This window comes from Plectropomus leopardus, chromosome 15 (genome assembly GCF_008729295.1).
Source record: "Plectropomus leopardus isolate mb chromosome 15, YSFRI_Pleo_2.0, whole genome shotgun sequence".
NCBI lineage: Eukaryota > Metazoa > Chordata > Actinopteri > Perciformes > Serranidae > Plectropomus > Plectropomus leopardus.
The window spans coordinates 27,107,850-27,129,616 of record NC_056477.1 but is presented as its reverse complement, the minus strand read 5'-3'; the positions used below and the strand labels follow the sequence as shown (position 1 = coordinate 27,129,616).

General features: G+C 39.8%; 1 protein-coding gene across 1 annotated transcript in view; it reads left to right on the top strand.

Moving 5' to 3' along the window:
- Positions 1 to 17,864, top strand: part of xpo1b (exportin 1 (CRM1 homolog, yeast) b) — a 34,139-nt gene extending 16,275 nt beyond the window's left edge. The window contains exons 8-25 of the mRNA XM_042501961.1: positions 1,030 to 1,078; positions 1,181 to 1,300; positions 1,491 to 1,619; positions 1,703 to 1,861; positions 2,011 to 2,208; positions 2,843 to 2,981; positions 4,319 to 4,500; positions 4,827 to 4,983; positions 5,094 to 5,257; positions 6,007 to 6,141; positions 6,266 to 6,449; positions 9,319 to 9,425; positions 9,985 to 10,179; positions 11,650 to 11,818; positions 12,898 to 13,032; positions 13,154 to 13,313; positions 13,405 to 13,501; positions 16,391 to 17,864. Of these exons, the coding sequence (XP_042357895.1) occupies positions 1,030 to 1,078; positions 1,181 to 1,300; positions 1,491 to 1,619; positions 1,703 to 1,861; positions 2,011 to 2,208; positions 2,843 to 2,981; positions 4,319 to 4,500; positions 4,827 to 4,983; positions 5,094 to 5,257; positions 6,007 to 6,141; positions 6,266 to 6,449; positions 9,319 to 9,425; positions 9,985 to 10,179; positions 11,650 to 11,818; positions 12,898 to 13,032; positions 13,154 to 13,313; positions 13,405 to 13,501; positions 16,391 to 16,537 (2,626 nt within the window). The 3' untranslated portion in view covers positions 16,538 to 17,864. The remainder of the gene's footprint in view (positions 1 to 1,029; positions 1,079 to 1,180; positions 1,301 to 1,490; positions 1,620 to 1,702; positions 1,862 to 2,010; positions 2,209 to 2,842; positions 2,982 to 4,318; positions 4,501 to 4,826; positions 4,984 to 5,093; positions 5,258 to 6,006; positions 6,142 to 6,265; positions 6,450 to 9,318; positions 9,426 to 9,984; positions 10,180 to 11,649; positions 11,819 to 12,897; positions 13,033 to 13,153; positions 13,314 to 13,404; positions 13,502 to 16,390) is intronic.
- The last annotated feature ends 3,903 nt before the right edge of the window (positions 17,865 to 21,767 follow it).

Genomic DNA, 21,767 nt, shown 5'->3' with positions numbered 1-21,767 from the left:
TGTCGTTGCAAGTACTGTGCAATTGATTTGCAATTTCAGTGTTGCCCTAATTGCAAACAGTTGTGTACTGTATTTTACACACCCTGCCTGTACAGTAGTAATAAACTATTCACTGGGTGTGTTTTGCTGCACAGCATAGGAAACTTTGATATTCATAAAATTTTTGCTTGTCAAGCTTACTTGGCTGTGAATGATTTTTTCTCATATTCTATAGTTTATTAATATACATGAAATATTAAGCTATCATTCCATTTCTTATGTTTAGCAACAACCTATTTGGTCTCAGATGTTCCCAGAGTGTCTTCTGACTGAATGGAAAGCTGTACAAGTTATTATTTGTGATTTCTTGGACTTCAGATTCTCTGTTCCATATGGTTTTAATCTACTAAAAAGCACCAACTTTTGGAGAGTGTAGTAGAGTTTCCCTTTGGTCTGTTTGTCGTTGATATGATCTCATGCAAGTCACCCATAAAGCTGCAACAGTCTCTCACCTGAATATTTCAACCACTACATTTGACTGTGGCTTTGCTCAGCGTTGTTGTAGCCTCAGGTGTGTCATATAAGCTTTACAGGTGCGACTGTAAACTTGGAGCTTTGATTCATCAGTCAAGGGAACATGCTTTTATCCTTTAAAACAGACATTTTTCCCCCAGTGTTTTATTTGAGAGGCAGCCAACTTGACTGAAATAATTGTCCACCCACACTAACATCAGAAAACAATAATACTCTTAAGAGAAGGAAGACTGACCTTCAGGGGAAATATCAGAATCCTCATTTCACACAGAAAAAGTCATAATTAATCAGTGATTGTATAGAAACAAATTGATCACAAGAAATGTCTCAGGATCTGTCAGATGTAGCTCAGCAGACAGCATCTCATCCCATAAATCCCAGCGGTGATGCGTTTTATATAAAATATCAAGGTGAAATCAATTAAGAAGGAGCTTGCAAATGCAGGAATGTCCCTAAAATGTCAAAATGCTTTAGTTGCATACAGTATGTTCCATAATGCCTCTCTTTTTCTTTCAGCATGTGCAATGAATTCTCCCAGATATTCCAGCTTTGCCAGTTTGTAATGGTATGCAGACCCTCATCTCTTACTTTTCAACATTGGTGTACAATCTTTATTCATCTAGGTGTTGACACGCTAGTGTTTGATGTCTCATTGGTTGCACTTTAGGAAAATTCCCAGAACGCCCCCCTGGTTCACGCCACTCTGGAGACCCTCCTACGTTTTCTCAACTGGATTCCTCTGGGGTACATCTTTGAAACCAAACTGATCAGCACATTGGTGTATAAGGTATGTTCACAGATGCATAGGAGGTCACAATGTCGTTTGCAAAACAAATCCTCCCACGTGGATTTGTTAGCAGCAGTGAAGTAAGACATGTACCAAGCAAGCTTGAAAATACTACAGATAACTGCAAGTGTATACACAAATTGTAGCCTGAAATCGTTTTAAACTAAGTGTGTGTTTCAACTGTTTTCAGTTCTTGAACGTGCCCATGTTCCGCAACGTGACACTGAAGTGCCTCACAGAGATTGCCGGTGTGAGTGTGAGTCAGTACGAGGAGCAGTTTGTCACACTCTTCACCCTGACCATGTGTCAACTCAAACAGGTGGGTAAGACAGAGGAGACAATGTGCAGATTCACATTTATTGTTGCAAAGATACAAATTAAGATTTAATCTGGTTTGTGTAGATGCTGCCTCTGAACACCAACATTCGGCTGGCCTACGCCAACGGGAAAGATGACGAGCAGAACTTCATCCAGAACCTCAGTCTGTTCCTCTGTACTTTCCTCAAAGAGCACGGGCAGCTCATTGAGAAGCGGCTCAACCTCAGAGAAACGTTAATGGAGGTGAGAGAGACAGGGACGCAGTCCAGGGCTTTAATGGCTTGTCAAGACAGGCTGCACGGGAGAAAATTGGGGACAAATAATTGCAAAATAAACGAGTAGGAGTAGATAACTGCCTCCATTGTCTAATTGTTCCCTTGCTCGTCTCCTAGGCCCTCCACTATATGCTGCTGGTATCAGAGGTGGAAGAGACTGAGATCTTCAAAATCTGTCTGGAGTATTGGAACCACTTGGCTGCTGAGCTCTACAGAGAGAGTCCCTTCTCAACATCGACGTCCCCTCTGCTCTCTGGCAACCAGCACTTTGACGTGCCACCACGCAGACAGCTCTATCTGCCAGTACTCTCTAAGGTAACACACACAGTCAGTCGTATTGTATTAAACTGCTTTCTTGAAGAATTCACACCCCTGTAGCCTTCATTGGCATCGCCCCCTTTTTTCCACTTGATGACGTATGCATTGATGCAATACGATGCATACTTGGGATGTCAACAGCATGACCAAAAGCTGTCATACTCAACATTAAGTATTTGAGTTGGCTGTTGTAACTGAATTTGTAAAAGCAACATTTACTTCACAGAAACATTTAAGTTAGAGATTGCAGAGCGGTGATGTGTTAAGGGGTGCAGAATTGTTTCAGTAGAGTCTTAGCTCGCAGTCATATTAGAATCAGTTGGCACTGGTGAAGCAACAGGTGGCTGCTAAACTGCTGCCAAAAGATTTGCTAGTTAGAACGTTTGTGAAAATCAGCAGCCCGTAAAGCAAAATAACAACAGATATTTTTCTCTGTAGTGTTAATATTTTACCATCAATTGCATGGTGTGTTTATGAAGCCATTAAACTCATTGTATATTATCCTTTTACATGTATCCCTACTCAGGTTACACACTGTGATATACAGTGTGTGTGTGTGTGTGTGTGTGTGCGCAGTGAAGCTGTTCTTTGACGTGTGTGCTGGCTGACAGGTGTTTATCTCTTGCGACAGGTGCGTCTTCTGATGGTAAGTCGGATGGCCAAGCCAGAGGAGGTGTTAGTGGTGGAGAACGACCAGGGAGAGGTGGTCAGAGAGTTCATGAAGGACACAGATTCCATCAACCTCTACAAGAACATGAGGGAAACCCTGGGTAAGACTTTGTAATAAGAGATCTACCCCCACATCCACTGCTATTATCCTTAGCCGAATTTTCATGGCCACTTTCCTTAAACTGCAGCACGTAATTGAATGAGGTGCTGTATTCAATTTATAAAATACAGCACTCAGTTGAACAATTGTTTTTGTCCCCCCCCCAGTACAAACATGAAAGTTGCAGAGCACTTTCATTTTGACAAAATTACGCTTGAAAAGTGACAAATTAGTGCAAAAAACATTCACCAGAACTCAAAATTGTCTGACAGAGGACCCCTTTTTTGTTGAAGTGAAACCTACGCCCTTGCACTCAACATACAGTGTCAGAGTGGTCCCATTGAAACTACAGAATCTGCTATTGCAACACAGCTGCTGGAAACTGTCCAGTACTGTCCACTGCCCTCAATACCAAAGTCCCTAATGTCAAAAAAATGTCCCATTTGTATGACAGCCCATTATCCCAAATTGTGGGATAGCAGGAATCGGCATGTCTTTATCAAAAACTAAAAGCTATTGTTCCAATGGGCTGTTACTCAGCTCTCTCAGAAAAAAGCACACACATAATTATTATGCAGAATGATGTCATAGGGCCCCCCAATTATGGCAAAGGTATAACATGCCCCACTCATTCATCCTCATTATATGACAAAATTCTCATCTATTAGAGATTAACGCCTGCACTGCTTTGTCACTCATTTTTTACTCCCAAATGTCTGTTTCAGAAACGTGATATTTTTAGTTGTTGTTCCAACGTGTGCATGTGTGATGTTACTGGTTGCATGTGAGGCGTCTAACCAGTTAAAACTGATGTCAGATGTAGGTGACTTCAAACATGAATGCAAAGAGTCTCGATAGAAAGATCAGATCTGGTGGGAAAATGGGATTGAGCATTAAGCCTGGTAATGTGAGCGTAACCTTAGAGTGATTGGAAACTTGTAGACCAGCCGTCCATTGAGGCTGTGTCTCCTGGGACAGACTCCAGCCCCCTGTGAACCTGAGCAAGATTAGCCATTAAGAAAATGGATGCTGAGAAAGCTTTTATGATGATACTCTTTGCTATTGGCTGCTTGTAACATTGGCTATCTAAAATAGAATGATTAAAATGATTATACTGCCTCTAGGATCATAGAATGAGAGCTAGAAGGCACCACATGCTGGTAAAATTAGGTTTTGATGTATATATTGATCAGCATCACCACACTGGCAAAACATTTCACTGTCTCTGTTCATTCTTTTTTTTCATGTCCAGATGTGCAACATCTCAGCTCAGAGATGTGCTTTTGGCTTTTAGTCTACGATGAATTGTACACATGCCTATACTTTGCCATCCTGCAGTGTACCTGACTCACTTGGACTATGCGGATACAGAGCGCATAATGACAGAGAAGCTCCACAACCAGGTGAATGGGACAGAGTGGTCCTGGAAGAACCTCAACACATTATGCTGGGCCATCGGATCCATCAGCGGGGCTATGCACGAGGAGGACGAGAAGAGGTTCCTTGTCACTGTCATTAAGGTACAAAAACAGCCCTTAACTTGCAGAAAGAGGAACAATATGCTCTGTGTTGTAGTTAAAACTTATACAGTGTGTTGAGAATTTTATAAGTTTTAGGTTATATATTCTGCATATCTGTAAAAAGTAAAAAAATGCTGATTTCAGACATGCTCAAATATTATGATTTTTATAATAAGTGAACATTTAAAGCAGCCCTTTTCTAATAATAGATAGTCATTCTCTTCCTGGTCAGGTGGTGGGATTTTTAAAAACAGAATTTTTAAAGCCATTGTACAGAACACTGAACAATGTGTCTTATTTTGAAAAAAACCCTTCCTTTGTCTCAGGATCTGCTGGGTCTGTGCGAGCAGAAAAGAGGAAAGGACAACAAGGCCATCATAGCCTCCAACATCATGTACATTGTCGGCCAGTATCCACGCTTTCTCCGAGCCCACTGGAAGTTCCTCAAAACTGTGGTCAACAAGCTCTTTGAGTTCATGCACGGTGAGGGATGATAAAGTGCACAGCAATGGTTTAAAAATGTTAAATCTATAAATATCATATAAAGAAATTATCTCAGTGTTGATCACCTTCCATGTCTTTCTCCTCATCAGAAACCCATGACGGTGTTCAGGACATGGCCTGTGACACCTTCATCAAGATCGCCCAGAAGTGCCGGCGCCACTTTATCCAGGTGCAGGTGGGAGAGGTGATGCCATTCATCGACGAGATCCTCAACAACATCAACACCATCATCTGTGACCTTCAGCCTCAGCAGGTCAGCTAATACATGCTCGGTGGCATTTTTATTTAATTATTTATTTATTTTGATGTTTTATTTGATTTCACCGAAATAGACTGTTCACTTGACAATTATGCCCACTTTCCTCCACCTTCTAAAGCCCAACGTCCACCCCATGGTGCGAGTAATTAAAGAAAATAATAATAATGTTACATTAATGTATAAGGGATAAAATATATTTGTATATAAAACACATTGAAGAAAAAACATCAATAATGAAAAAGAAGAAAGACTAAAAACTTTTTAAAGATTCACATGATTTGAAATTTTGATCATAAGGTAGTGTGCTATACTACATCACAATTTGCACTGGAGATCAAAACAATAACATACATGAGCACAAACAACAAATGCATTATTATAACACACATTATCAGCCAATAGTACCTCAAGCTACCCTGTGTGCCATAAATTCAAATGTGGTTGCCATATTTAAAAAAAGTCCTTGACTCTTACATCTTATGTTGTAGTAGATTTTATCTCATGGAATGTAGCTTGACTATTCATTTAACCAATGTAATATTGTAGGAGGGTGATCAGATTTCTAGTAGATTGTAATGCACTTCCTTGCTGCGATCAAAGCAAATTTTCATAATTTCTAAATTATCTCTTGTGCAGAGTGCAGGGAGATGCAGTCATTATTTTATAGCACGCTGCTTGAAAGTAATTTCTCTGATTTGTCTGTTTAAGTTTGTATGCTGACAAGTTTTCCTGTTTGCTTCCAGGTGCACACGTTCTACGAGGCAGTAGGTTATATGATCGGAGCTCAGACAGATCAGGCTGTTCAGGAGCACCTGATAGAAAAATACATGCTTCTGCCAAATCAAGTGTGGGACAGCATCATCCAGCAGGCTACCAAGGTAAGAGACAAGTATGATGCCACAATAAAGTTAACCCAATATACCAGTCCAAACATTTATGAGAAGACAAACAAGAACAGTGTGTTCATCTGTCCTGTGCTTCATCGCTCCTCCTGCTGCTCAGAACGTGGACATCCTGAAGGACCCAGAGACTGTGAAACAGCTAGGCAGCATCCTGAAGACCAACGTCAGAGCATGTAAGGCCGTGGGACACCCGTTCGTCATCCAACTGGGACGGATTTACCTCGACATGCTCAACGTCTACAAGTGCCTCAGCGAGAACATTTCCGCTGCCATTCAGACAAATGGTGAGGGATGTCTGTGTGTGTGTGTTTGTGTGTGTTTGTTTGGGATAATACAACTGACTGACAATATGTCTGTAGATTCATCTTATTGTTGTTCACAGCATGATGTTACATGAGTCAACAGGGTCACATGACTAGTTACGCATGTCAGTTAAGGTGTGTGTAGGAACCACCAGAGATGGCAGGATTAGCGCAGGGCAATATGCACAAATATCACAATAATTTTGACAAAAAAACTCTTGATATTATGACAATATTTTAGAGCTGACAATTGGGGCACTCAAATTATTTACATAGTGAGATTTTTTTTTTTAAATAAAAAGTCACCAGTAATGTGGCTATCATGACTAAGGTAAAGGCAGATCATAGACCAGCTGGAACAGTCTGGTAAATTCAGAGAGTGACACCACTTTACACAAACATGATATGCCACACACTTTTCTCTGCCAATCCAAACCACTCTCTCCATTGTGGTAGTGTATGAGCAGGTAAGGCATGTGTTTTTGTATCTGCAGGGCTCCATATTGCTACTATTTTTAGAATTTTTGACCATGTAGCACCAGTGCGACTTGCAAATGAAATGAATTGGAAAGTCGTTAAATTGTTTCAAGCCTACATTGAAGAAATCATCATTTTTAATATTGCTGCAGTAAAGATTTAACTCACTGCTAACATCAAGCTGTTGACTACAAGCTACAAGTTTTCATCAAAACATCCACACTTCCGTCTGTGGTTGAGTCGGGTGCTTAAAAATAGAAGCATCAGTGGTTCCACATTGATTTATTTGATTAGAAATTCTCTATATTGTAACAGAAATACAAAATTATAATAAACTACAGTTACAGTAAAGCTAAACAAAGCAGCTACTGCCATATAAAAAGGTTCAATAAAATTAGTTATAATAAAGTTTCATAACATACTGTTACAATGAAGTTAATTTAGTGTACAGTAGTTTAGAGATTTCAAAAATACTGAGATATATATTTTGTATTGTGATATAGCTGATAAATATTGCAATATTATTTTAAAGCCATTTTGCCCAGCCCTAGCTTTATTACAGTAGTGCTTAATTTAACTTTATTATATGACAATAGCTACTTTTTTTTTAACATTATCATAACTACAGTTAATTTAATAATTTAGCCTTTTAGTAGTCTATAGTAGTTTAGAGGAATATCATCATCTAAATATCAAGATAAATATTGTCTATCGCAATACAGCATAAAAATATTTCAATATAATTTGTAGCCATATTAGCCCTATGCTCTCATATCACAATATCCATTTGTGCAGGACTTGTTTGGGTTGTTGAGCCTGTGTACAGATCTGTGCGTTGCGTAGGGTCCCTTCATTGTTGTTTAGGCAGGCAGTCTTTTGTGTAACTCCAGCATGGCTTCGGTGTGTTGTTGCTGGGTTTGAAAAATACAGAAATGCTTTCAATACCATATGGTAATTTTACCTTTTCAGTTGGCGCTTAAGTTGCACAACGTATTTGTTTTGTTCTAGCCTTTTCTTTTGTATGTGTGTACGCAGTAGCATTTCAGTATTTTGTCATTCAGTAGTGGCATTTATTTGTAGACCTGCAATACTTTTTACTTGCATGCGCTTGTTTTGGTGACTCATCTGTGAGTCTTCTGTGCTTAAATGGGAGGAGAGGTGCCGTATGAGGTCTGTCAGTAATAATCAAGTATCAAGGACTTCTGCACTTGCCTGGCCGCTGACTCAGAGCAGGGAGGAAATGCCGATCCACACAGGAGGAACAAATCCTATTCAAATGCTCAACCAAACCTTTCTGAGGACAGTGTATAGGTCAGCTTGATTATAATCCTTTTTTTTTCTAAAATAAGACACAGCTGACAGTGATTCAGTGCAGCGCAGATGGTTTTTCAATTCAAAGGAAATAATCATTTGATTGTGATTGAAGCCAGACTCCTCACACCTAATAATGAATGAACTTGTAAGGGTGGGCGATAAGGAGAAAATCTTCTATTAAGTGATATGATGTCAGTTGGGATTGTGTTTTCTGGTGTGGAAATACAATTAAGAAACCAATTATAGATAAAGTAACAAGATGGAAATGTCGGGGATGATCCGGTTAATTATATACCTGATGACAAATAAGGAAAATGAATCACAATGATACAAAAATTCTGTTATTCTAACATTGGCATACAGCAGACTTTCTCAGTGATTTGTCATTTTAGCTCACTGAACACAGGAGCTGTTGGTCTGCTGCTCACTAAATCACACAAACAAAATCACTGATTGAGGCAGTGGCCGATTAGCAGCTCCTGTGCTCAGAGATGTTAAATCACTGTTTTTCTCTATGGAGTCTGGCTTTTAAGAGAGCGATATACAAGTTTTAGTTCCATGTCTGACAGCAAGGCAAAGTGGTCAAAGTATTCCAAGTGAAGCGTACACTGATGTTGATTTTTTTTTTTCTTTTAGATGGCTGCAATATGTTTTTGTTGCCGACCCCTTTACAGTAGTACATTGCTCAGCTTCTTGCAGGGTCACTGCAGCTTGCCTCTCTCAACTGGGGGCGTACCAACTGACATCTACTGTCTGTAGTACACTGTTGATGGATAAGTACCTCATACAGCCCCACTTCAAAAAATCCAAACTATCCCTTTAAAGTGTTCTCTAGAGCAATTTAGCATCTACCAAACTGTAATGTGCAAAAAAACAAGAGAGACCCCGACACAGAGCTGTACCCCTGCAGATCCTTAGCTGCTCACCCAGTCAGCATTTTTCTGATGCAGAGCTCCACAAATGCTCTGTGTGCAAAACTTCTAGATCAAAACAATATATTAGATGTGTGTGGACATTCTCTCGTGTACTAGCTTGAATGTGTCTCGTCTTTGTGTTGCAGGTGAGATGGTGACGAAACAGCCCTTGATCCGGAGTATGAGAACAGTGAAACGAGAGACACTGAAACTGATCTCCGGCTGGGTCAGCCGATCAAACGACCCACAGATGGTGAGAAATCGCTCTGAAAGGCGCATCACTGCTGGGGGAGGAAAACCTAATATTTCTGAAGCTGTCTGGGGGAACAATAGCCTATTTTGAATATTCCTGTCTAAATTCATTTAAAAAATGCAAGGAATGGTTTAAGATGATGTACTTAAGTTTTTTAAAAAAGTTCATGTGGTCCTGAGCAAACACTAGTGTTTTATTTTTACTTTCGTGACCTCAGGAGATACTACACTCTGTAGCAATCAATGAAACGGTTGACAGTAGAAAAGAAGCAGAACTAATCCATCTGGTATTTTTAGATCAAACACAAAGATTTTGTTTCCTTGTGGCAGACTTGGACAGTTGCGCCCTCAGCTGTGTTTTTATCTGCATAACAATTAATATTCATAGCGTGTCAGAGTTTAGGAACATGTGCAAAAATTTTAGCTGCACCTTTGTAACGTACCTGTCGAAACTGAGCCTTAAACAATCCTACTTCACTGTCTTTGCTGCACCTGTCTTCAAATGTGGATACTCCTGTTTTTTTCTCTTTCAGTTGTTGATCCTTTCTGTTGTTTTTCAGGTTGGGGAGAACTTTGTTCCACCGCTGCTGGACGCCGTCCTCATCGACTATCAACGCAATGTTCCCGCTGCCCGTGAGCCCGAGGTCCTCAGCACCATGGCAACCATTGTCAACAAGTTGGGGGGGCACATCACCAGCGAGATACCGCAGATCTTTGACGCCGTCTTTGAGTGCACCCTAAACATGATCAACAAGGTAAGACAGTGATGGACGCAGCTTGTGATCTGACAGTTAGGATTCTAAATGGGCTGATCATCATTTCAGTGATCCATTAAAAAAGAGTCTGGTTTACTGTGTGGGCCTGTGTGTGTCGGTTTGAAAGGTTTATCTAATCGTGATACAGACAGAGATCTTAACATTTCTGTTTTTGATATGTGATATCTAACACTGGTAAGTACTTGTCTGATATATTTGACATAATGCAGATCTTCTGCTGCTTCACTGAGCTGATCAAGAACACAAACATCTGAATGAACAGGTTTCATTTACACACAGATAAACAGTCTACACCATGTGGCCTTCACAGCAGTCTGTTCATCAGAGCGCTGTGTTGCACTGATAATGGTTGTCCTCTCTGACATGAGAGGACATTTTCAGTAGAAAACCACGATGAAAATATGTTTTATCAATACAGGAACAGTGTCTTTTAATGACCCACGTTGGGTTACAGCCTATAGGGATATATATATCAATTTCCCCTGTAGTTCTGCATCATTGTCTCAAAGTAGAGTGCAGTTTCCACACACTATTGACTTCATTGGCATGTGCAGTCACTCTTGGGTTTACTAGCAGTCATTTCCTGTCGTAGCTTTCAAGTTTCAGGAAACTGAATTAGATAATCTGTGATATAAATCTATTGATCGTGCTATTGTCTACTGAACTACTGACTATAAAAACTATTGCAGAAAAAAATATGCTGCAGGTAATAACAAAAAAAGACAACTGTAAATCATTCAAGTTAGTTTCTCAATTGCTTGTAGGTGTCATCTCTGAATCTATGATGCAGACTATTCAGAGCCTGCAGACAGACTGCAGAGCAAGTCTCCCCATGCTCTACGTTTGTTTGCAGAAAATGAATGAATGGATGGATGGATTTTTTGCATGTTTCTAAAATATATATCTATTGATGCTTAGTACAGTCAGACTCCACTCCTTGATTTCATGCATATGACAAACCTCGCCCCTGTGTACAAGGACGTCAGTTTGTTTTCATAAGTAAAGAACAACATTAAAGGTTTGAGGTTATTTATTATCAAATGAACAACAATTTCAAGAGCAGTCATTGCCACCGAAAAACTTGTTTCACTGACTTTTGTGAAATCACTCAAGTAGAAACACATATAGAGAAATTGAATATAAGAGTATAAAGTAGTGCGAATTAAAATAAACGATAAAACATAAGTAACATGAGGTAAGTGATATAAATCAGTCAGTAGTTGCATGATTTCTATAAAATGGAAGAGGAATGCACTGAAGTGAAAAAGAGAGACTTCAGGAACTCTACCTAAAACAATAAAGAATACCATTTTGAAAAGTAAGGGGGACATCCTCTGTGTAAGTTGTTATCTAAGTCTGTCTAAATACAGGCCACACTGATCTGACTGTAGATTGAATTACATAGTCATATTTAAACAACTTGTTTTTGTGATTTCTTTTCTCTGATAGAACTTTGAGGAGTTTCCAGAGCACAGGACCCACTTCTTCTACTTACTCCAAGCTGTAAACTCTCACTGCTTCCCGGCATTCCTCGCCATCCCTCCCGCCCAGTTCAAACTGGTGCTGGACTCTATCATCTGGGCCTTCAAACACACCATGAGGAACGTAGCTGATACTGGTGAGGCTGCAGACACGCCCACTCATTGTACTACATGCATTGATGTTCATATTGAGCAAAAAACGCCTCGAGCATGAACACTTAACACTTTAAAACAATCTGGGTCTTGTGTTTAATCGTGTCAGGAGGACAGAGTGTATCACAGGTGCGGACGATCTTCAAACAACAAAAAGACATTTTTGTTGCCTAGGCAGAAATGTTCCACTGCAGATGCACTGTGATACACTGTGTGTTACCTCGGAGATGTTCAGAAGCAGTCGCTGGTAGTTTCATGTCAGTAGAGCTTTTATTCTCTGCTTGAACCCAATTAGGACCGACCGAACGGGTTCAGGCCGAGCGGTAATTTGTCACCATTCCCTCTGGCTTTAATCGGCTTCTTGCCAAATTAATGTTTGTTTATTTATTTATTTTTTAAATAACTGTTGTAAACTGCTCATGCTTAAATGGCACTTTGGCAGGCTTTTGAATGGACTGAATCAAGAGGAAAAGAGAGAGAAAGAGGGTGGAGAGAGGGAAAGCGACGAAATGTGGAGAACTGAGGGAGAAAGAGAGGAAGGGGGGTTTGCAAGGCAAGATGGTTGGCAGTTTCTGCTTCTGCCTTCAGTGGAAGAGATGTGCATAACATGCAGTTGAGTGGTAATCTACATCTGCGTGCTGCATCACCCTCACCATGCATACCAGCGCCTGCTTTGCTGAACCTGTCATGCACAAGATGACAGACTAACAGAAGGAAGAGAAGAAGGACAAGTGGTGCGAGGAAACACTCCAGCCCTTAGCTTGTAATACATGTTTTAATATCAAAAAGTAGTCATTTTATAATATATAAAATGTAATATACTGTAGGCCTATTTTTTCAGTAAAAATTCAGGATTTTAATCGGGCCCGGGCCCAAAACTGCTACCGTGGCTCGGGCTTGGGTTCATGTAGGGTCGGGCCTATTTTTTTGGGCTCACTCTAAGCTTTACTTGTCAGATCGTTTTTCTGGCCGTGTAATCAAGTTCAGGTATCGTGTTCCTCGTGTGAGGAAGTTTGAGCTGAACAATGTTTATGAAGCTGAGGTGGAACTTCTGCTGTTCCAGGTCTGCAGATTCTGTACACGCTGCTGCAGAACGTGGCCCAGGAGGAAGCAGCCGCCCAGAGTTTCTACCAGACGTATTTCTGTGATATCCTACAACACATCTTCTCTGTGGTCACTGACACATCGCATACTGCTGGTGAGTTTAAACACACGTGTAAGCTGTGGGGAGACCTGAACACTCAGGTACAAACATCTTTTACAGATGAATAATTGAAGTTTCCTTAGTAAAAGGTTGTGTGTTGGTGTGTGTGCTGCAGGCCTGACGATGCACGCGTCCATCCTGGCCTACATGTTCAACCTGGTGGAGGAGGGGAAGATCACCACAGTGCTAAACCCCGCCAGCCCCACCAACAACCAGGGCTTCATCCAGGAATATGTGGCTAACCTGCTCAAGACTGCCTTCCCCCACCTACAAGAGTCAGTATCAACACGCACAAACTCACACTCTTTGTGTCGGAGTAACACACACATTTGTTAACATCACTGCGAATGTGTGTGTGTGTGTTAGTGCTCAGGTGAAGGTGTTTGTGACCGGCCTGTTCAGCTTAAACCAGGATATTCCCGCCTTCAAGGAGCACCTTAGGGACTTCCTCGTCCAGATAAAGGTGAGGTTTTCAGACTGTGCCATCATACACAATGCTCCTCTCACTCAGAAATCACTTTTCACAGCATCAGCTGCTGCAGGTGTCAACATGAATTAGAAAAGAGCAAGCAGATCTTGTTTTTGTTTTGTTTGTGTCATAAATTCATTCTAGCACCTTGGCTGGGTCCAGACTGTCGAATTTGCCCACTCCATCAAGTTGATTCATTCGTCAGCATTATGACTTGAAAAAGCTGTTCCTGGTTTGAAATTACAAAAAAAAAAAAAAACATTCAAAAAAAAAAAAATAAACATCCGATGAGCAATTAGCCCAAATATTATCTTATCAACTTATTGTATGATGTACTGACATAACTTAGAGATTACCTCAATATGTCACCCTACATTTTAGCCAACATATTGCCAGAATAAACAGCAGTGTTTTGCCGATCATTTTGAGACTTTGACACAGCATTTCTCACCCTTTTTTTTTCTCCATTGCGCCAAAGAAAAATAAAACGCTGTTAAGATGACACAGCATAGTTTACCGGTAGCCTGCAGCTGCACTTTTGGGGTGGAAGAGGCGCAGTCCTGATGGGTGTTAGCTTACCAACCAGAGTGAACCTTTAACCTTCCACACCTTCATTCTCTGTAAATCCACCAGCAAACCTCCTGCCTCCTCTGCTCTCCGTCCTCGGCTGCTGACTGCTGCACATCAGCCCGATATCTGAGAAAACTGCAGTTTTGTTCTTGTTGGCCAAATTTTATATTAAGCCTCAAACTAAGTCATTGAGGGCTGCTCGTATAAAAGAACTTTAATTTATACTTTTTTGTTTACATTAACAATAGTTAATATTTAAAAAATATATGTCATTTTTTTATATTCAAATTCCAGTGTCTTAATATTGTTAAGAATTTATAGTTCATTGGTCTTTGAAAAGGTGTACTACTTGCATCATTATGCGATTTATATTATCATTATGTCAGTGGCATAAAATGGTCTCAAACTGATAACACTGTTAGTCCCAGTTATTTCTGGGGCAAGATATGGTCCAACAGAAGCAGTCATGGTGACAGGCCTAATCAGCACCACGGTTGTGACAAATGCTGTTGTCAAACTGCACGCTGAAACCAAGAAATAACTACAAAGGCGAGCACTGAAGGCAAGAGGGATGCTGCTATCAAGGCTGTTTGTTACTGTCACGTCTTCTCAATATCGCCCAACGTTGTAGTTAGTTTTTACATCAGTGTGGACATGAAATAATGTTAGTTTCAGGCAGATATGTTTGTCTCTACTGATTGGTTAGAGCATTGAATCCCTCTTCCCCTTGTGAATACAATATCAGACTGAAGATTGAGACGAAATGCAACGAGTTGACAACTCTGTCTGATATTCGGAAACCTTATTCCTCCTCTAAGGGGCGAAACAAGATAAACACAAAACCCAAAGCTTCTACTGCTTCTACTGAGTGTTAATTGAACATAGTATATGTGAAAAGTCTCCGTGTGTGTTTGTTTGCTGATGAGCTGAACTGAACGAGGCCCTGCATGCCTCCGGCTTTGCTGTTTGTCGGCGCTGCGCGGGCTTTGTCTCTGGTCACAGAGGTTATCAGGGAGCACATAGTTAGCTGCTTAGCTGTTGTTTCCAGAAATAACACTTTCCTGCATGGTCAGGTTATTCTGCTAAGTATATGGAAGGTCTGCCGCTGCTGTGCCAGCTTATTGTTAGAATAAAACTGTGTATGATGATGTGAGGCTCATGTGTTAGTGTTTTTTTTTTTTTTTTTGGTCCACAGTTATCAGCTATCAGGCTCGGTGGATTTTACGGTTGTTATTTTTTCAGACTGTAATCTTAAAATCTGAGATCAAACTGAGCTTTTGAAATCGAGGCTAAAATAATTTGTTTATCGAATTTGTTCTCAGCAAATCAAATTATTTTTCATAATTTTGATACTTGGATTCCTTCCTTATTGAGCAAAAATGCAAAACATTTGTTTGGTGCATTTTTCTCTGGTTGAAATTGTTTTAAATTCACTATATTTGCACATTTCATTTTACCTCTGGGAAGTTTACAGTCCTGGCAATTTTCAAACTAAAAGATTTCGCAGTTAATAAAAAAAAAAAATGAACTGATAATGAAAAACATCAAAAGTTAGGGTTTCTACAGTCATAGAGACCCAAAATCACATTTATCGTGTTTTCCAGGCTTGGAAAAGTAATGGAAAATGGAGTTTTGTTGTGTATGCTAAAATTGTTTCAGTAATATTACGTGGATACTGGGGTTGCACATTGAAAGCACCTTCCATAACTGATTAATTGGTAAAATTAACGATCAGTTATTATTTTGAAAAAAAAACCCCAGCTTTGCTTATATTAAACAAAACCAAATACGTTTTTATCCTCAGTCAAAGCTCACAGCAGCATATTGCAAATATTTTGAAAGCACGTGACAACCTTTCAATTTATGTATTAAATTTCAATTCTGAACGACCGATTAATCGATCAAGTATCTGTTATCATCTCTAGTGGATACTGGTCAATGTAATGTAACATAACAGCAAATGTATTCTCTAACATGCATGGATGCGTAACGGTTTGTCACATACGTTTCTTTATATTTTGCCTGTGTTTTGTCTCTCCATGTGTGCGGGCGAGCAGAAATCATCTTAGAGTAGTTTGAATATGATGTGTTTGGAAAAACGCCAGGCAGGTGGGGCCAGAAAACAAACAAAAAAATATGTTATTATCAGTCCTTGAAAAGTTGTGAACTTTTATCCATTAAAAAATGTGTGGTGACCGTGTGAGTTGCAGCCTCAGGATCTTGCACCGGGATCAGCGAGTGTAGTTAGCAGATAGATGGAGGTGTAGTCTGTCTTTCTAACAGCAGCTCTTCTGTTTTCTGCTGCTTCTTCAGGAGTTTGCAGGCGAAGACACCTCAGACCTGTTCCTGGAGGAGCGGGAGGCGTCACTTCGTCAGGCCCAGGAGGAGAAACACAAGATCCAGATGTCAGTCCCGGGCATCCTCAACCCGCACGAGATCCCCGAGGAGATGTGTGACTGAGCCGCAGCTCCACCAAACTGTACAGTACTCCAACAAACCAACACACAAACAAACAAACAAACAAACAAACAAACAAACCCTAACCACAGCAGACACAACAAAACCCAAGAGAGGCACTTGAGTGTGGCGGGAGGCCGCTCACCCTCTGCAGAGCGCGTCGTCCCGTTGGATGTTTGTTGACCAAAACAATGCCAACAATATGTAAATGATTACCGCGTCACCCTGTGGCCCTTTTTACATAATCTGCGTTTTCTATGGAGACTTTTTGTGTAATATCTTTCCAGAACTGTTAATCTAAGCTTATGTTTTGTTGGTCTCTGGCCCAGTCAAGACCTGCATGAAGACGTCGTAACGATTAGACAACTTAACCATCTTGTTTTTTGTTCTGTTCCCTCCATGTTTTTCCCAGTTCTTCCCATTTTTTTCCCCATATAATTGTTTATATATAAATATATTATATATACAGTCCGAGCAGGGTTTTTGTGAAAAACGGCATATGTGTCAAGTGGGCATAGAGGCTTCCAGACCTGTGGCGTGACAGACAGGAAGTGGTCTTTTAGTGGCACACGCACCGCTTGTTTGGTGCCCCACGGCATTGTGGGAGAATGTGAATCTAATGGATAATGAATGAAGGCCGAGAGATGCTGCGTCACGGATCAGCATCTGTTGCTCATGAGTTCTGCTTCACCTAAAAAAAAAAATATTTTTTTTTTTATAGGGAAAGCAAAACTGAATCTGTGCATATCATCCCAATTGTATAGCATCTTTAATACCATGGGAACATTTTTTTTCCTTTTATTCTATTGTTTCTTTTTGTTGTGGGTGTGTGCGCGTGTGTGCTGTCGCCTAGTCGACATCAGCGTTTTGTTTTCCTCTAAGAGGATTGTTGCTCATTTGTGAGCCTTCATTAATGGGATGTTTTAAGGAAGTGGCGAAGGTATTTATGGGTTCTTAGTTGGTTGCATCTTTATAACAACTCCTGTTTAACTCAGATGGCTTTCCAGATTTTGAATTGTACTAATTTAGATTGTTTACCATGCAGTAGTGCTTCAAGACACTACCTTTAGAGCAAAATGAAAAAAAAAATAAAACTGGGTTTACATTTAATTTTTTGGCATTTTTTTCAGTTGTACCTGTTTGAGTTCTGTCCAAAAACACAAAAGGCTTTTTGTCCGGAGAGCAAATGAATTGCCAACGAGTTTAATTAGGAAAAGAATGTATAAATCCAAATAAGTACCCAATCTCTAATGGCAAATTTCCCTTCTCAAGGTGTTACATTTGTTGTGAACTTTTTGAACTGATTAAAGTTGAGAATTTTATAACCCTGCCTTCGCTCCCATTTCTTCATTCCACAGCAACTAAAAATGCTAAAGTCCTCCCAGTCCACTCAGAAAGGTGTTTTGTAACTCCAATGGACGATTAAGCTCCACTTCGAATATAAAGGAGATGGAATTTCAACAATTTCTAACAATTTAATTGGCCATAAAGTGTTTAGACTGTTTATTTACTGCTCTGTGAAATTAAAGTCAGAGCCCTGCATGCTTTATATTTAAAGCATTTATATACATTAACTGAGTGAACCAGTGGGAACAACTTACTGTACATTTCTGTTATTTGGTGTGTCGCTTCTTAAACTCTTAGAAGGTACTGAATTTATTAATGACGGTGTAAATAAGTCATTTCATCACGATACAATATTCTATCAATTTTTTTGAACACCGATTTGATAATCACTGATATCACAAAGTCTGCTATGATACGATTCGTTTCAGTTCGGGGGCCTCTGATCGATATGAGGGGATGTCAGTAAATGTCCTAATTGTCTTCTTCTTGTCTCCTTAGCATTATCCGCCTGGTGCTATACTGCCAGCTCAGTTTGAACTTCTAGGAGGCAGGTGAGCTTGGAAGGAAATCAGGAGAGGGGAATTTTACAAAGATGTATTCTCGAGATGTCGATGTGTATGGATGTTTTCACTTTACGTAGATGATATTGGATTGTTGATCACTGAATCGATATATCAGCTCAGAATGATATATCATTACACCTGTATTCGTTAGTCTAAAGATAAAGCCTAAATTGATATTGAAATGTCTTCAATCAATATTTCAAAAGTCATAAAAGACGTAATTCAAGTCAATTTAATTCAATTTTATTTATAAAGCCCACTATCACAAAACACAGTTTGCCTCAGAGAGCTTTACAGCATATGACATATGACAACTACAAAAAATATAGTTTTACTTTTTTTTTTAACCACAAATGCAGTGTATTTATGTCCCTTCTCTTATGTAATCCTATATAATAATTTTAAGCACGCCTGAAGTGATCGAGCCTACTGATAATATAGCCACAGTCTTTCGCTTGTCTGTTCATTTATCATCAAATTCAAATAGAAGTAAGCTTGTATAACTCCTGAATTTTTCCCCCATGTCCCGTTGAGTATATACCGCTTGAAATTCCTCATAGAGCTCCATCAGCAGTTTTTGTTTAGCTGCTGCGACTCATTTGATCGTCTTTTCGTCCATCCATTCATCTGGGCTTCTTATGCACCCTGTGTGAGCACATGGAGAGGCTCTGCAGCCTGTCTGTAATCAGCCTTGATTAGATGAGGCTTTGAGTTAGTGGAACGACTTGAAGCTTATTTGAGAGATGGCACTACTTTAAACTGGGCATTTTCAGGTGAGCTTGGCTTAAAAGTGCTGAAAATCGAAAAAAATAAATAAATAAATCGTATAGAAAACTATACTTTTTTTCTGTAACATCATTTGAAATATATGCAGTTATAATTAATGGAAGTTTAGTTTGGACATGTCTTGCCAATTTCCTAATTCTCTGCCATGTTTACAAAAGAAATCAAACCCAGATGCCCAGATTTCAAAGTGTTTGCTCGTCACACAAAAAAACGGATGCCGATCCAGTTTTAAAAGGGTTAAAAAGCAGTCTTTAGAAATCTAAAATCTAATTTGCTTTAAGCTGTTGGAACCCTAAACTAGGTGTGGTGCTGCTCTCAGTACAGTGAAAATTCTTGATCCAGACTCACACCGGGACTGCTCTGACCCGAGCTCAAACTCACTGCTCTCACACACATAAATCCTGAAAGGAAAGGTAGATGATGATGTTGATGGATGTCATCTGTCACACACACAGTATTCCTGTGGCATCTGGCCATTTCCGCTCAGATCTCTCTGGCCAAGGTTGATGCTGTGTAAACCGAGCCCACCAGTAATCCCTGTGAACACGCTGGTATTACATTAAAGGTTATGATGACGCCCTGACACTGAAAGTCGAAACACTCGTCTGATGCAACCTGTCAGCTCTGATGCAACCAGAGAGGAAACTGCCGGAGTCTCACCATCGGACTCTGAATTCTGCATCATTCTGCATAGAATAAATAAAGTGCTCACTTTGGTTGATGCGGGATGCAGGAATATAACTAAGTACATTTACTCAAGTACTTGGGTTTTTGAATCTTAAGATTTTTGTTAGAAAAGAGTTTATAAGTTAAATTACCAAACAGTTTTTTGGCCCCAGATAAGTGAGCGACGATGGATGGAGGGAGGTCTTTTTTTTCTCGCTGGTTTTTAATAATTTGGTGTTTTAGGTTTTTTTAAAAAATATTTCTTAAAAAAGTTAAATAATTTTTCATTTTTGAGGAGGGGGTCTTTTTGCTTCTTTTTTAATAATTTTGAGGGGTTTTTTTTGGTGTTTTTATTTTTTTTTTCTTTTAGTAATTTTGAGGTTTTTGGGGTGTTCTTTTTTTTCATTAATAGTTTTGTGTTTCAGTGTGTTTTTTCTATTTTGTTTTTAAATAATTTTGAGTTTATTGTGTGTCTGTCACCATATAATATGATTTCAAGTGTTTTTTTTTCCTTTTCTTTTTTTAAATTATTCTTAGGGGTGTTTTTCTAGGGTGTGTTTTCGTACTCTTAAAAAAAAAATTTTTTTTTGCATTGGGTACTTTTACTATAAAGACTTTAAGTACATGTTCATGATTATACTTACTTTTACTTAAGTAACATTTTCAATGCAGGGTTTTTACTCGTTACAGTGGCATATTAATACTTAATACTCAATACTGAAGGATCTGAATACTTTGTCCACCACTGATGTCTGTTCTGGGTCTGATAATGTTTTATGTCAACACCTGGACAGAGGCCACTTGTTATGGCTGCAACACACCTGTAAAGTGCTGCCTTTGCCAACTTTAGTGCTTCAGCTTAATGTGGGCATAGTTTTTTGGAGTCAGCATCTCCTTCTGGTAATTACTCCTTCATATGTTTGCTTTGGTGCTTTCATATCTGACCACCTCACTGGGGCTATAACTCAGTCCGGCTGTAACTGGACCCCCCCCCCCCCCCCCCCTTCCTTTCCTGACCCAGATCCAGAGATCTTCAGCCATTCTTGGCATCCGCTGTCGAGGAGTAGAGGGAACAGCTGGGGTAGCCCCCGCCCACCCACCACCTTCCCAAAAAGATACAAAAAAATCCCAGCTCTACACCTCCTCATGCCCAGCTCTGTGTCTCTGCTGTGGGCAGGAAGAGTTATTTATACCCCTGTGAGTAAGTTGGACAGGAAGAGCCAGGTTAGCACACCCGCTGGACAGCGCCTCTCCAACAGAGAGGGTGGTTGGCCCTCTACCCAGCGGCACATACCAGCCCTCTGCCCAGCACTCTCACACTGTTTCTACTAAATGAACCAGTTCCAGTCTTTCGGGCGAGAGAAAAAGGCCCACTAAGGACAAATTTAAACAGTAAAAGGAGTATAGACAGCTTTTTTCATGTAAATTTAATTTTACTCTCATAAAATTCTTGGATGTCATCTAGCAGTGAGTTGGAGCAGTGGTGACAGGTTGTGGTCAAACTGGGGCAAAGTTGATCATTAAGAGCTCAGTAACTCCCCCAGGTGATACTGCCACCCAGTGGAAAGAAACCAGAGCACAGGGTTCCCACAGCCAAAGCACGTTAGATTGTAGAATTTTTGAACAGTTTTTAATGCCGCTTAAAATATAATTTAACACCATATAGTGTAGTATATCATAACATATGTCAAAGTATTGCATGTAACACACATTTCAAAGTACAATATGTCAAAAACTCTGTATAAAAAGTCAAAAAGAAGTCATAGTATAGTATGTGGTAAAAAAAAAACTTATAAAAAATGACATGGTATGGTCACTCATCCAAAAATCATAGTATAGTATGTCATCTAAAAATCATCCAAAAACATCAT